Source organism: Ursus americanus, chromosome 8, assembly GCF_024610735.1.
Source record: "Ursus americanus isolate L20-20 chromosome 8, mUrsAme1.1.p, whole genome shotgun sequence".
Taxonomy (NCBI): domain Eukaryota; kingdom Metazoa; phylum Chordata; class Mammalia; order Carnivora; family Ursidae; genus Ursus; species Ursus americanus.
The window spans coordinates 25,991,687-26,003,790 of NC_142134.1; the positions used below are offsets into that span (position 1 = coordinate 25,991,687).

Sequence of the window (12,104 nt, forward strand, 5' to 3'; positions counted from 1 at the left end):
TTTACGAGAACATTCAGGAGGAGCTGTTAACATCGCCGAGTCATCACCTGAAAGGAAACTGTGTTTTTAATAAGCTCCCCCATTGATTCTTATGCACATTAACGTTTCAGAACCGTTGAGCTAGAGAATCAAGTCAAGCGGACCTACAGAATGCCAAAAGCCTATCTAAAAACGTCAACCTATCAGTAACAAATTCTAGAAGATCTTAGACTTTATGGCTGGCTGGGCCTACTCTTTAAAACCTACCAACGACCAAAAGGCATCCCGTTGTATAAAATGTAATCACTGGAAGACTTAAAGCAAAACAGGTGACTTGTAACAAAATGCCTTACGAGCCAGGCCCTGTTGTGTCTATAAATCAAGATCACATTTATTTTTGTGAAGGGAACAGCCCGTGTTGTCCGTCTGGGTTACCCACACCTAATTATAGCACCATCCACATTGCTGGCGATAGCAGATACGGTCTCCCGCGCAGGGGATTATCTCGTGGCAGAACAGTTTTGAGCCAATTTAAACAAAAGCAAAACCGACTTACCTCATTCTTCAATCAGCACTAATTAAAGACACCCTTCTGCAAGAGGCAGGCAGGCCTTTTGCGTTCTTTTCCAGTTGCACACAAGCCTTGGAATCAAGACTGCCCAGAAGTAGTTCTGCTTATGAGCCTATAACACGGACGCAGCCTCACAGGCGCGTAGAGCACAACACGACTGAAACCAGCAAATGGGACATGGAAGTCTGCCCATCAGTGCCTCATTAGAAAATGGAGCTGCTGTGTCATCCTCCCCGTCCCCCTCCCCCCCAAATCCCCAGTGCCTACTGAATGGGACGCCTGCGACCATCTCTGAGCACCGCGGTAGTAAGCACTGCTGCACAAGAATTACGACAACAGGACTTAGCCCTTCCACTGCCCTCACCTCGCACCAGGGGCTGAATGTCTCTCTGTATTATAATTTAATCCTCGTAACAATCCCGAGTTGGGCATTAGGTATTAGTATTACCTAACCTGAGTAGAACTATAAAGCTGATCACAGAGTGATTGATAAATTTGCCCTACAGTACAGTTCTTAACCACCAGGTGCTCTGTATTTCTTCTTCAAAACAGCCTTGAGAGATAGGTGTTATCCACTCTATTTTTACAGATGAAGAAACTAAGGATCAGGGAGATTAGAACTTGCCCAAGGCCACTTCAACATAAGAAGAAGGGTCCGTGTCAAACCTGACGGCGAAGCCCACGTTCCTCTGTCCCCGGCACACCACCGCCAGCGAAGACACGGGGTCGGGGATGGAGAAGAGCCCCGCAGGCTCAGGCAGTTCATGTTTGTAAGTCACTTCCAACAGTGGCTTAGATGACAGAAGGAGGTGGTGCTCTAGGCAGGGGATATTGTGACAGAACGAGGGGTCATGCATCCCCGAGGAAAAGGAGTGTGGAAAGAAATGGCGGAGGTGGCCGATGTCTTCAGAGGGAGTCAGAATTTGGGAAAAGGTGAAAACTACTGAGCCAGTTGGCAGAGCTTACAAGACATGCCCTTCTCTTGGTTGTGGGGCTGCCCTTTGAAGCAGACTCTTCTTTTGCATTTGCAGGGACCCTGGCTGAACCAGGCTGATAGCCCAGGGCTGCAGGCCAGAAACGAGTGGTTTCCTCCTGGGCTGTGATTTCAGCCACTTGCTGCTCCAGCCAAGTGAGCTGAAGGACCACTGGAGACAGACCTCTTGTCATGTTACTGTTCTCAGAAATCTGGGATGATAGGAACGGAATAAATTTCCAGCCAAGGGAAAACCTAACCCTAGGTACACATGCACACAAGCATGTGTGTGTGTTCACATGCATCCACACACACACACACACACATTTGTCAATTGAGCCACATGTATTTTTGATGAATGGTAAGAATCTGACAAAATAACACTCGAAAGGGTTTTGGCACAGCCTTAAGATGCGTGAGGGCTCTTAACCTCCTTATGTTATCATTCTGCCAAAATAATTAACAGAGCAGCAGAAAGGGGCTTTCCTTAGGGGGTTTCTAAACAGGAGTCTGATCACTTTATCCATCCTTAAATTTATAGTCCTGAAGATAAATAATAATCTTAAACTTAATCCCACTGGGCCTTTCTACATTTAAGAAGAAGGACCTACATGGGGGAGAGAAACAATGACTACCTCGTTTTAATCATTCACTGAATTTATCTGGTGTTGAGAAAGCCTGGAGAAAACACTCTTTAAATTTTTAAAATAAAACGTTATGCAATTTTAATCAGCACTCATTAGAACCAATTTTAATGACCTGCTAACAAAATATTCCAAACACAGAATGTTCTGCAATGGCAGGATTGTGTCTCATCACTGATGGGGCCCCAGTGCTTAGAGGAGGGCCTGGCACATAGCTGATGCTTAGTAACTGTCAAGCAGCTGTTTTACTGGGGGCCCTTCCTTCCACTTGACCACTGTGATGACAATGATGGCAGTGGTATGTACTTGGGAAGCAGTTGTCCATTAATTTTCCCAACAATGCTACCAACTAGTTAATATTATGGCCCTCATGTTACAGAGGAAGGAGAAGTGAGGGTTAGTGAAGCTCCATGACATGCTCAGGTCACACCAGAACCTGCTAAAAACTGGTAGAGCTTGGATTCCAACTGAGGTCTCCTTGCTTCTGGAGTCTGAGTTCTTACTGTTCTAGACTGCCTGTCTATAGTCAGTAGTTTGAGTTCTTGCCTGGAGTCAAGACGAAGATCATTTTTGGCAAGTGTGTGGCAAGAGGAAAGCATTTCTCTTCCCCTCCACATTCCAGTGGAGGTCCTATTTTTTGGGACCCAGCTCTCCAGAAACTCACCACTGTGACTGCAAAATGATTCTGAAGTTTATCTGTAAGTTCCGTTTTTGCCTCCTCCCACCCCAACACAAAGAGACACTGCTATAAAGTGGGAATGAGGGTCCCTGACTAGTTCATCAAAGCCAAGTTGACTCCTAATGAAAACAGTGTATCTGCATTGATAAACTAGTAACGACATGGATAGAAAAGTGTACCATTTAGTAAGATATAATTCATAAAACTAAGTTTTCTGGTCAAGGAAATACAGACTTAGCGAAGAAAAGAGATTACTTTAAGCTATGAAGGAGTCAAGGATGCTTTTCATAAAGGCTTTTAGACACAGGTAACGCTGGCCCTTTAATTCCAATTTCTCTTTGAAACCTGGCTTTCCGGTTCTTTGTACCTTAGCTACAGGTGATATTATAAGGCACTCTCATACTAGACACCATCATTAGATTGATCTGCACAATTTAGAACAAAAGATGGAGGGAGATAAAAGGGGAAGAGGAGGGGAGAGGTTCCTGGTGGGTGTTGGTTTGGGCTGGGGGGAGCAGAGGAAATGAGAGAGGGCAGCAAAGGGAATGTGTGATAGAGACGATAAATGAAATACGTGGGCTCCATGCGGGCAAGCAGGGCAGGAGGGAGGCACCGGGCACGCAGCTCTGGAGGTAGCAGCCCAGCTGCGGGGAAGAGAGGTCGTCGGTCAGGAGCGCACGTGTGTGGGTGCACGGTAGTGCCTGCGTGACTGTATATTCTTACATCTCGTTGTTTACTTATTCAGTTTTTTTTTTTTTAAATTTTTGGTTGTTATTTATTTGACAGAGACAGCCAGTGAGAGAGGGAACACAGGCAGGGGGAGTGGGAGAGGAAGAAGCAGGCTCATAGCGGAGGAGCCTGATGTGGGGCTCGATCCCAGAACGCCGGGATCACACCCCGAGCCGAAGGCAGACGCTTAACGACTGCGCCACCCAGGCGCCCCTACTTATTCAGTTTTTTGAGCATCTTCTTTGCGCCTAATCCTGTGCTCACAGAGTCTGGGTCCTCATGGAGCTTAACATTTTTTTGTGTGGGGAAAAGAGACAATAAATAAGTAAACAAATATATAAAACAATGAATAAAATAATAAACAGTGGTAATAGCCAGGACAAAAGTCATGAGGCACCAAACTGGAAGTCTCCTGGAGCATGTGATGTGAAAACCTTGCATGAGAAAGAGCTAGAAGAAAAGCCTTCAGAGACAGGGTCCGGCAAGAGCCAAGGGCCTGGAGAGAAAAAGGGCCTGGTGCCTTCCAAGAATCAGACAGAAAGCCAGTGTGACTGCAGCTCGGTGGTTCAGAGGGAGAGAGAGAAGTGATGAGTGAGAAGAGCTAGGACAGGCTCCATGAACGACCTTGAGGGCCAAGCTGGGGGGTTAGAATTTAATTCGAAGTACAGGGGGAAGCCACCGGGGGCTTTTAAGGGACGGAGTGGCAGGGTCTCCTCGGAGCTACCATAAAGATGGCTCCAGCCGTTAACAAGAGTGGGTCGGAGGTCGGAGAGTGGCTGTGCTCGTCATAGTGGCACGTGCCCTTTCATCCCTTGTTAGAGGCACTGTGCAGACTGGCAAACAAGATTGTCACTTGCCATTAGGCATGTTCTAGCTGTAAGGACCCTCAGGGTAAGTCATGTGGTTTTTGAGCCTTTGGGATTTCACAAAGCAGTAGACAGCAAAATTGGGGGCTCACAGACTATTGCAACTTTCTATTTAGCTAAAGCAAGTAAAAAGTCAGCTGCCATCTGTGATCACCTTCATTTAATAAAAGATGAGATATCTTAAAAATATAAGGACATAATCTCAGGGACGGATATCTAATTTTATAGAAAACACCTTCCTTCCTTCCTTCCTTCCTTCCTTCCTTCCTTCCTTCCTTCCTTCCTTCCTTTCAGATTTTTTACTTAATTGAGAGACAGAGAGAGACAGCACAAGCAGGGGGGAGGAGCAGAAAGAGAGGGAGAGGCAGGGAGCCGATGTGGGACTCAATCCCAAGAGCCTGGGATCATGACCTAAGCTGAAGGCAGATGCGTAACCAACTGAGCCACCCAGGTGCCCCGAAAACACTACAATTTCCTTGTACTTTCAACATCTTGCTTTAGGATCAGTGAACACCTCCATACAGACTGGGCACACAACCACACAGCAGTATTCCGAACATCAATATTTATGAACCACTGAGCTCCCGCCTCTGCCCCATTTCACAGAGGAAGAACCTGAGGTTCAGGAGGCAGGTGGCTTTCTCAGGGGAGCAGAGTTACAGACAGAGGGCCAAGGCCTCCGTCTCCTGACTGCAAGTTCGTTCTCGTTCCATTACATCATTGTGCTGTAGATGTCAGCTTATTTCTTCTGCTTTGCAAGGCTCAAATACAGTACCATGGATTCCCGTCCAGAATACACTACGCCGCCCATTGTTCCATCCCTACCAGCATGTCCGAGAGCTAGGATACTTATCAGGACACAAGCACTCAGCAAACCAGCTCTCAGCCTGCAGCCTGATAAAATGGAATCCTTTCCTCCATAAGGAAGAATAGGGCGCGTCTCACCTGATCTTCAGATACGCTGCAACTCCAAACACCAACAACACCACGGCAATGACTGTCACCGTAATGGCGGCGATGCTGCCTGCGGAGGAGGAAAGGCACAGGGAGAAGATGAAGGAAGGGCATTCACTTCCAATCAGTCTGCACAGAAGTCAGAGCTGGAACAAAACCCAGCATCTTAATTCTGTTACCAATACACTTCTCAGGCTCCGAGAGATTGGGTCAGTGGCCAACATTACCGAGACCATTTGGCTGGCCTGGAGCTCCGGAAACAGTCTCCAGGAATATTTGTTGTTTTAAGAACGACACCCATCTGTTGCTGCTGCTGTCGTTGGTGGCAGGGGTAGGGGATTTCACATCTCCTGACATCCTACTTTCTTCTTTTATGGGTTCTGGCTCCTCTTCCTACCATTCGTGAGAGCTTGGGAGGCTTAGGGGGCTCTATGCAAGGGTCACTACAAAGTAACGTGGCTGGTTCTTAAAGAAACCAGAACCACGCAGCTGTATCAGTAGTGTCCACTTCAAAAGAATCATCTTGGTAGGAGATGCACTAATTTTAATGATGCCATCAAATCAAAGCGTTTTTGTTTTGTTTTTTTTTAAACTCCTTTTTGGGAAGTGTGTTGAGTTTTCATCCTTGAAAGGTCCATTTGATTTTGTAGAAATTAAAATCAAGTTAGGTGTAAAAATAAGGTCTGGTCTGATAGGTAACACTATTTTCTCTGTATGGAAATAACCAGGTGTAATTATAAAGTAACATGAATGTTTTATTGTGTAATTTGAAATCTGGCTCCAAAGGCAACTATTCATGGGCAGTTAAAAACCCTTTGAGCATGTAGCTTTGTAAGAATAACCATACTGCTTCCAAAGATTACTACCTGAAAGCACAACACTCCTTTTTGTCTGAGCTTTGGACTAATAATGTATATACTTCAGCTTTATTTCATCTGAGAAATGCAAAGAATCAATTGGGCTCTTGTCCCCTAATAGTGAAAGTGACTTTTTTGGCACTAAAGCTGGTATTAGGGACCCCACGTACTCTTTCAGGCCACTGGGAAACCGTCCACTACTTCAACAAATGAACGGGACTCTCAGCCGCACTGGAAAGAGCATCAGAGGTCTGGAGTCCGAATTTGTGGATTCAAGTATGGCTCCATCATTAGCTGTGTATGTAGCACGGGTTATTTACGAAACACTGACTCACCTGCCATTCACCTGCAGCAACTGAGGAAGAAGACTGCTCTCCCCTCCCCCATGGCTTTAGGAGGGATTAAATGAGGTGCCACGTACACCAAGTGCAAATCTTATCCACAATGTACCGTCCTGGACCAGTGCCCACCTGTCGTGTACTGGATCTCAAGTGTGGTGGACCTGCCCCCGCATTTTTGGAGATTTATCATTTGTGATTATTTAGTCATTTCTCCCTTTTTTTCTTTCCCTCTGTTATGAACGGCTTTTGTATATTGTTCTTCTCCTTAGCCTTTCCACCAAAGGAATTAGAGCAGAGCTAAGAAGTAAATCAGTCTAGTTATTAACTCTTTAGTAACTCCCCAAAAGTTTTGAGTGAAAGAAGTCTACATCAAACTTCCATGCTCTCTCTGCTGGTTAGAATTTCTAAAAGAGAGCCAAAGAGGTCCACTGCTAACTCACACTGAGGCTAAGAGCAGAGCTTGGTGTGTCCACACAGACTGACCACACTCCACCATTCCAGAGCTTCTGCACATGGGGAGGCTCATATGCCCACCTCCTTGCTCCTGGAATCCTTCAGAGCTAGATTCGTATAATTATCAGGTTAATTCTCTTCCCTTTTTTACTACAGTAAAGACAGAATTATGGCACCGAATACTCAGATGTGCAGACTGGATCAAGTAGAGAAAGTTCGAGGTCAGATCCCCTTATGGAAAACTTCCACCCCTGCTTTGAAAGGCTGCACTTAGCTTCACAGCCTCCAAACTGTGCTGAAATTAGAACAATTCAAAGTTCACTGAAGCCTCTTAAAAGCTCTTTTAAGAGCTTGTGAAATGAGGATTATGACTGCAAGGTAAATTGATGGGGGCCTTTCAAGATTCAAAGAGATACAGTGGTTGCAATTAGGAGCTGTTTAAAAACTGACCTTTAAATTTAATTTGCCCCTTTCAAAAAAACACAAAACAAACGAAACAAAAAACGACAGGGGAAGAGATAGACTATAGTTGATTTCTCTAAGATTCTTCTTTCTTGTGCCAGCAGTTACATACAGGAAACTGTAGGTTTGACCTTTTTCAAAGTTTCTTTCCTAACCCTAGGCAGTTGAATCGCCTCCAATTCTGCGATTTACTGGATATATTTATACAGTGCCTCTTTCTAAAGATAAGTCAGGCAGTTCCCCAGCTCAAGTGCTGTTCTTTTTCAAAACACGGCAAGTGGTAGAGTGACCCGCTGCCCCTGTAAGTGGCTGGTGGCTGTCTGTTTAGCTCTCGAAGTAGCCTCAGTCCTCACATGGGGCTCTCAAGGCCATCCTTCCTTGTTCACAAGGGGCAGCCTCCATGACCAGAGCTGGGATTAGCAGGTGCTTTTTCCCCTGATGGGCTCCTGAGGGCAGCTGAGCAAAGGGGCACTTCTGAAGGTTGGTACTGCTCAATATGAGGCCAAAAGGTGAGTGGTAGGATAGGCTGTACTGAAATATTCAGGACATCTTCTTAACTATTCTGCCAGCCGCCGGCTCTTCTCACGGGCTGCCAGCCAAGGGAGCCAGGCTCCCTTGGAAGTCAATCTCTATAAGGTCCTGAGCCTAGGAGGTCTCGTGGGCTGAGCCTGCTCAGATCCCCAGAGCAGCTGCTACCTTCAGCAGCAGCCAGGACCCTCATCCTGGGAAGTTCCACACCTCGGGGCATCACGGTTCGAGCATCTGAGGGGGTTGCTGAGCCCACATTAGCACAATTTTTATGGTAACTGAAAAGGCTTGATTTCCTCCTTGTGAAAACAAATGTCATTTCCCCTTCTAGGTCTGTTTAAACTAAACTGGAATTCCCCTTCTCCTCCTACTTAACTCTTTTTTCAAGGAGGGGCAGGGAGACAGAGAATGAGGAAGGTGTGGCTGGGGCAAGGAAGGCTCTGCCCTGTGTGGAAGGTATGGACACTCGGTGGGCAGGGGCTGAGAGCGGGGGATGGAAAGGCGGCTGGCATTTCAGGTCCTCGTCAGTGGGATTTACCCGTTACAGACTGGGTGTGACTCACGCTGAAAAGCCCTGGAGCCAGAAGGAATTAGAGAGAATTGGAGGAAACTTATCTGTATATTTTATAAGCTGAGATGCAAGAATATTCCACTGTGCTAGCACATTCCACTGTGCCAACATGTTCTGCCTGACCAGAGGGCTGCTGAAGATCCATGCAAAGCCTCCTGGGACACTGGGCCTCTCTGGAGGCTGGAAATTCTCAGGGGGCCACTTCACCACCTTCCCAACAATGGATAAAGAGCAACCACAGTTATCTCTACCTGTGGGTACTTTGGGCTAGTACTGTGCCAAGAGCCTTACGGGGATCTTGTCACTTAACTCTCTTTATGAGATGAGTGGACATAGTCCCACTTTATGGATGAAAAATTTAAGGCTCAGAGAAATAAAGAACTTGATTCAGGATTCACAGTCTGATAAATGGTTAAGCTAACATTCGAACCCAGGACTATTTCCCTCCAGGCTTTGCATTTGTAATCACTATCATACGCTTTACTTCTACTGGCCCTTCTTAGCTTGGCCAACTCTTCTTCTTTCTTTGTGACCTCACCAAATCCCAACCCTTCTGATCAGCTTTCCTGACACCCCCATGCAAATGACCTGTGTTATTGTGGGTTCTCAGCTCTCTGAGTCTGCTGCTTTCAAATGCTCTCTGTTGTGTTATGAGCTACCCCAGGCAGGTTCTAACCATATTCATCCTGCATCTCTGCTCCTACTTCCCACACTCTCAACCCCAGGTGCAGTCTCTAGCCCATCGTGGGTACTTGACTCATTTATTTAATGTCGAATGAATAAATGTAATATTGGCAAAAAAAAAAAAAAAAAGGAGAATTGGCAGTTTTTGAACCCAGTCGCTGTGCTGAGAAGGTTCCCAAGCAGCAGATTTCCCATCTGTCCGTCCTGGAATCCCCTGCTCCGGGTCTTCCCCGGGCATCTACTCCTATGACTTTACAGCTGGGGTCCAACCCCTGCAGCACGGGCTTGTGAGTTCCCATGGATGATGGAACTGGAGGAAAGTTATTTTGGGAATAACTGCCCGAATAGAGTCAGATAACATCCTTGAAGTAGCCACAGCTGACTCCCAGAAGGCCATGTTCCCGGTCAGACCTGGCACCCCAGGAGGCAGGCAGCTGCTCTGGAGGTCATCGCTTGCCCTTCTTTGAGTCTGTTCTGTGCCCTGTGCTGGCCTGGAATGAACTATGGCATCCTGTTAAGGGGTCTCTCTCCCCACACCTGCCTCTCACACAACAGACATGTCTTGTTCTTTTCTTTCCTCTTCCTGGTCCAGAGAGTAGGTAAGAAATGGGAGAAGAGGAGCAGGTGACCACTTCAGAGTGTGTGGCTGCTCCTTCAGTCAAGGTCACGGAGAGGGAAGGAACATCTGTCTCAAGGGAATTCTTCCTCTCTAATAGTGTGTGTTTGCACATGTGCTGGAGGAGGGGCGGTGTGGGGGGGTGGCGGCGGGGGGTGAGACCTCCTCCCCAGCCAGAATCCATCTATAACACTAGGAAGAGCCCCTCCCAGCCCTACAGTCACAGTCCCGCATCACATCTCTGTCCCCCAAACAACAACAATGTTAATAATAGTATTAACAACGACCACAAAAATTGCAACCCACAATTTCTCGTCACTTATTCTGGGCCTGGGACTGTTTGTTCTATGAGCTTCACTTATTCGAATTCATGTTCTTCTCAAGAGTACTTGTAAGGTAGGGACTCTCATCTCCATTTTATAGCTGAAGAAACCAAGGCACAGAGAAACGAAGGGCCAGGAGGCACAGAGTTGATCACTGGAATTGCTGGGACCCTGGCACAGGTTCCCAGGCCCATGCCGGGCCTCCCTAGGCTCTTCTGCCGCCCTGGGCTGGAGTGGTGAGTTTGAGTCCGCCCAGGGATGAACTCTGCGGCTCTGGGCACTTCTCCTATCTGCCTTCCGTTGGCTGTCCAGGAGGCACGACCTAACTCGGGGCTGTGTGGTGGTTTGGGTCTTGTAGGTCCTGGTGAAAGTTGGTTAAAACTCTATGAATTCAGAGTAATCGTTAGAAGCAGACAGCAGTCACAGAACAGTGACCTAATCAGGCCCATGACATTGGTTTCTAGCCTGTGTTGTGGTCCAAAAGAACCGCTGAGAGCATTGCCCATTGCTGTTCATTGCAGCATATGAAGTGACCCAGGGTAGACGCTAACTGCAGTTTGCTTTGAGGCATGTGTGTATCTGTCTGTGTGTGTAGGATGTGGTATGGGGGAGAGAAAGTGAAAAAGGAAATCTTAGTATTTGGGAGATTCCCCACCTAGGTGGATCCTAAGTTTACCATTACTTAAGTTCCCTTGGACTTCTGGCCTTGAATTCTGCTTGGATCTCACTCCTGTTTTCCCTCCCATTCTTCCCCACAACGAGGGAGGCTGAGCTTATCTCCCTCTGATCCCAAATTCCTCCCATGAGCTTCTCCTGAGTAAGCTGCATGGGTTCCTCTGAGCTAGGGCAGTGCAGGGCTTGGAGAAGCAACAGGCAGGGCTCCCAGGTTTCACTACCCAGTTGCAGAGACTGGTGTCAGGCTCCAGAACCATCCAATGGAGTGTAGGATTGGATGGACTGATAGGTAGGTAGTAAATGTGGGAGGTGGATGGTACCAAACTCTGTATTTCTGCCTCTAACTTGGGGGTGTCTATAAAAGTTGGAATCTTGGGGATGAGGCTGTTCTTTGAAGGATGGGCAGGACTTGAACAGAGAACAATGAAGATTGGAGGCTGGAGCCAGCTAGATGGAGAACAGATACCTAACATTTCCAGGACTGAATGTTCAGCGCTAAGCCTGGAGATGGAAGCACACTCAACTGGTGTCCTTATCTAAAAAATGGGACAACCCTTATCCTCTTCACTTCACAGGAATATTGGGAGGATCAAATGAGATGGAGTGCTTTGTAAATTAGCACAAACTGAGGGGACTGTTGAGATCTTTGCATAGCCCCGCCCCATCACTTTAGGATTCAGAGACCTCAATACTGAGGGATTCACTGAGCAATTTACCCAAGGTCACCCAATTTACAGAGCTGACAAAAACCAAGGTCACAGTCTCCATAAAAGGATGTAAAGGAAATTAGTAGGGACAGTGAAATGGTTGGGTATTCGGGCCCAAATCATGGGAGTATTCTCAAAGCCAGACATGGTGTTTGGGGATACCATGAGAGTGTGGGGAATGGGGACCGTGGAGGTGTTTCGGGCAGAGGGGTGATTTGCAAGAACCTTGTCAACTCCAATCTTCCTTTGGAACTCATCTGCAATGCTGTTGATCTTGAGCCCTCTTTTTCTAGATTTACTTAGCATGGCACAATGTATAAACATTCTAGTACATAGCTAACTCTGACACATGTAGCTGTGGGTAGTTATGCACGTACATACAAGATAAAGACAATATATGCTATGATACTAATAGTCTTACGTGAGCCCTCTCATGACTTTATGTCTGCTTTCTCTCGATTGAAAGTCCCTTAAATCCTGGGATACCAAATA

At 46.7% G+C, this 12,104-nt stretch overlaps 1 protein-coding gene across 1 annotated transcript in view; it reads right to left on the reverse strand.

Annotated features, from left to right (window-relative positions):
- PARM1 (prostate androgen-regulated mucin-like protein 1) overlaps positions 1-12,104 on the reverse strand; it is a 103,642-nt gene that overhangs the window by 10,453 nt on the left and 81,085 nt on the right. Inside the window, exon 3 of the mRNA XM_045789630.2 lies at positions 5,387-5,465. Within this exon, the coding sequence (XP_045645586.2) occupies positions 5,387-5,465 (79 nt within the window). The remainder of the gene's footprint in view (positions 1-5,386; positions 5,466-12,104) is intronic.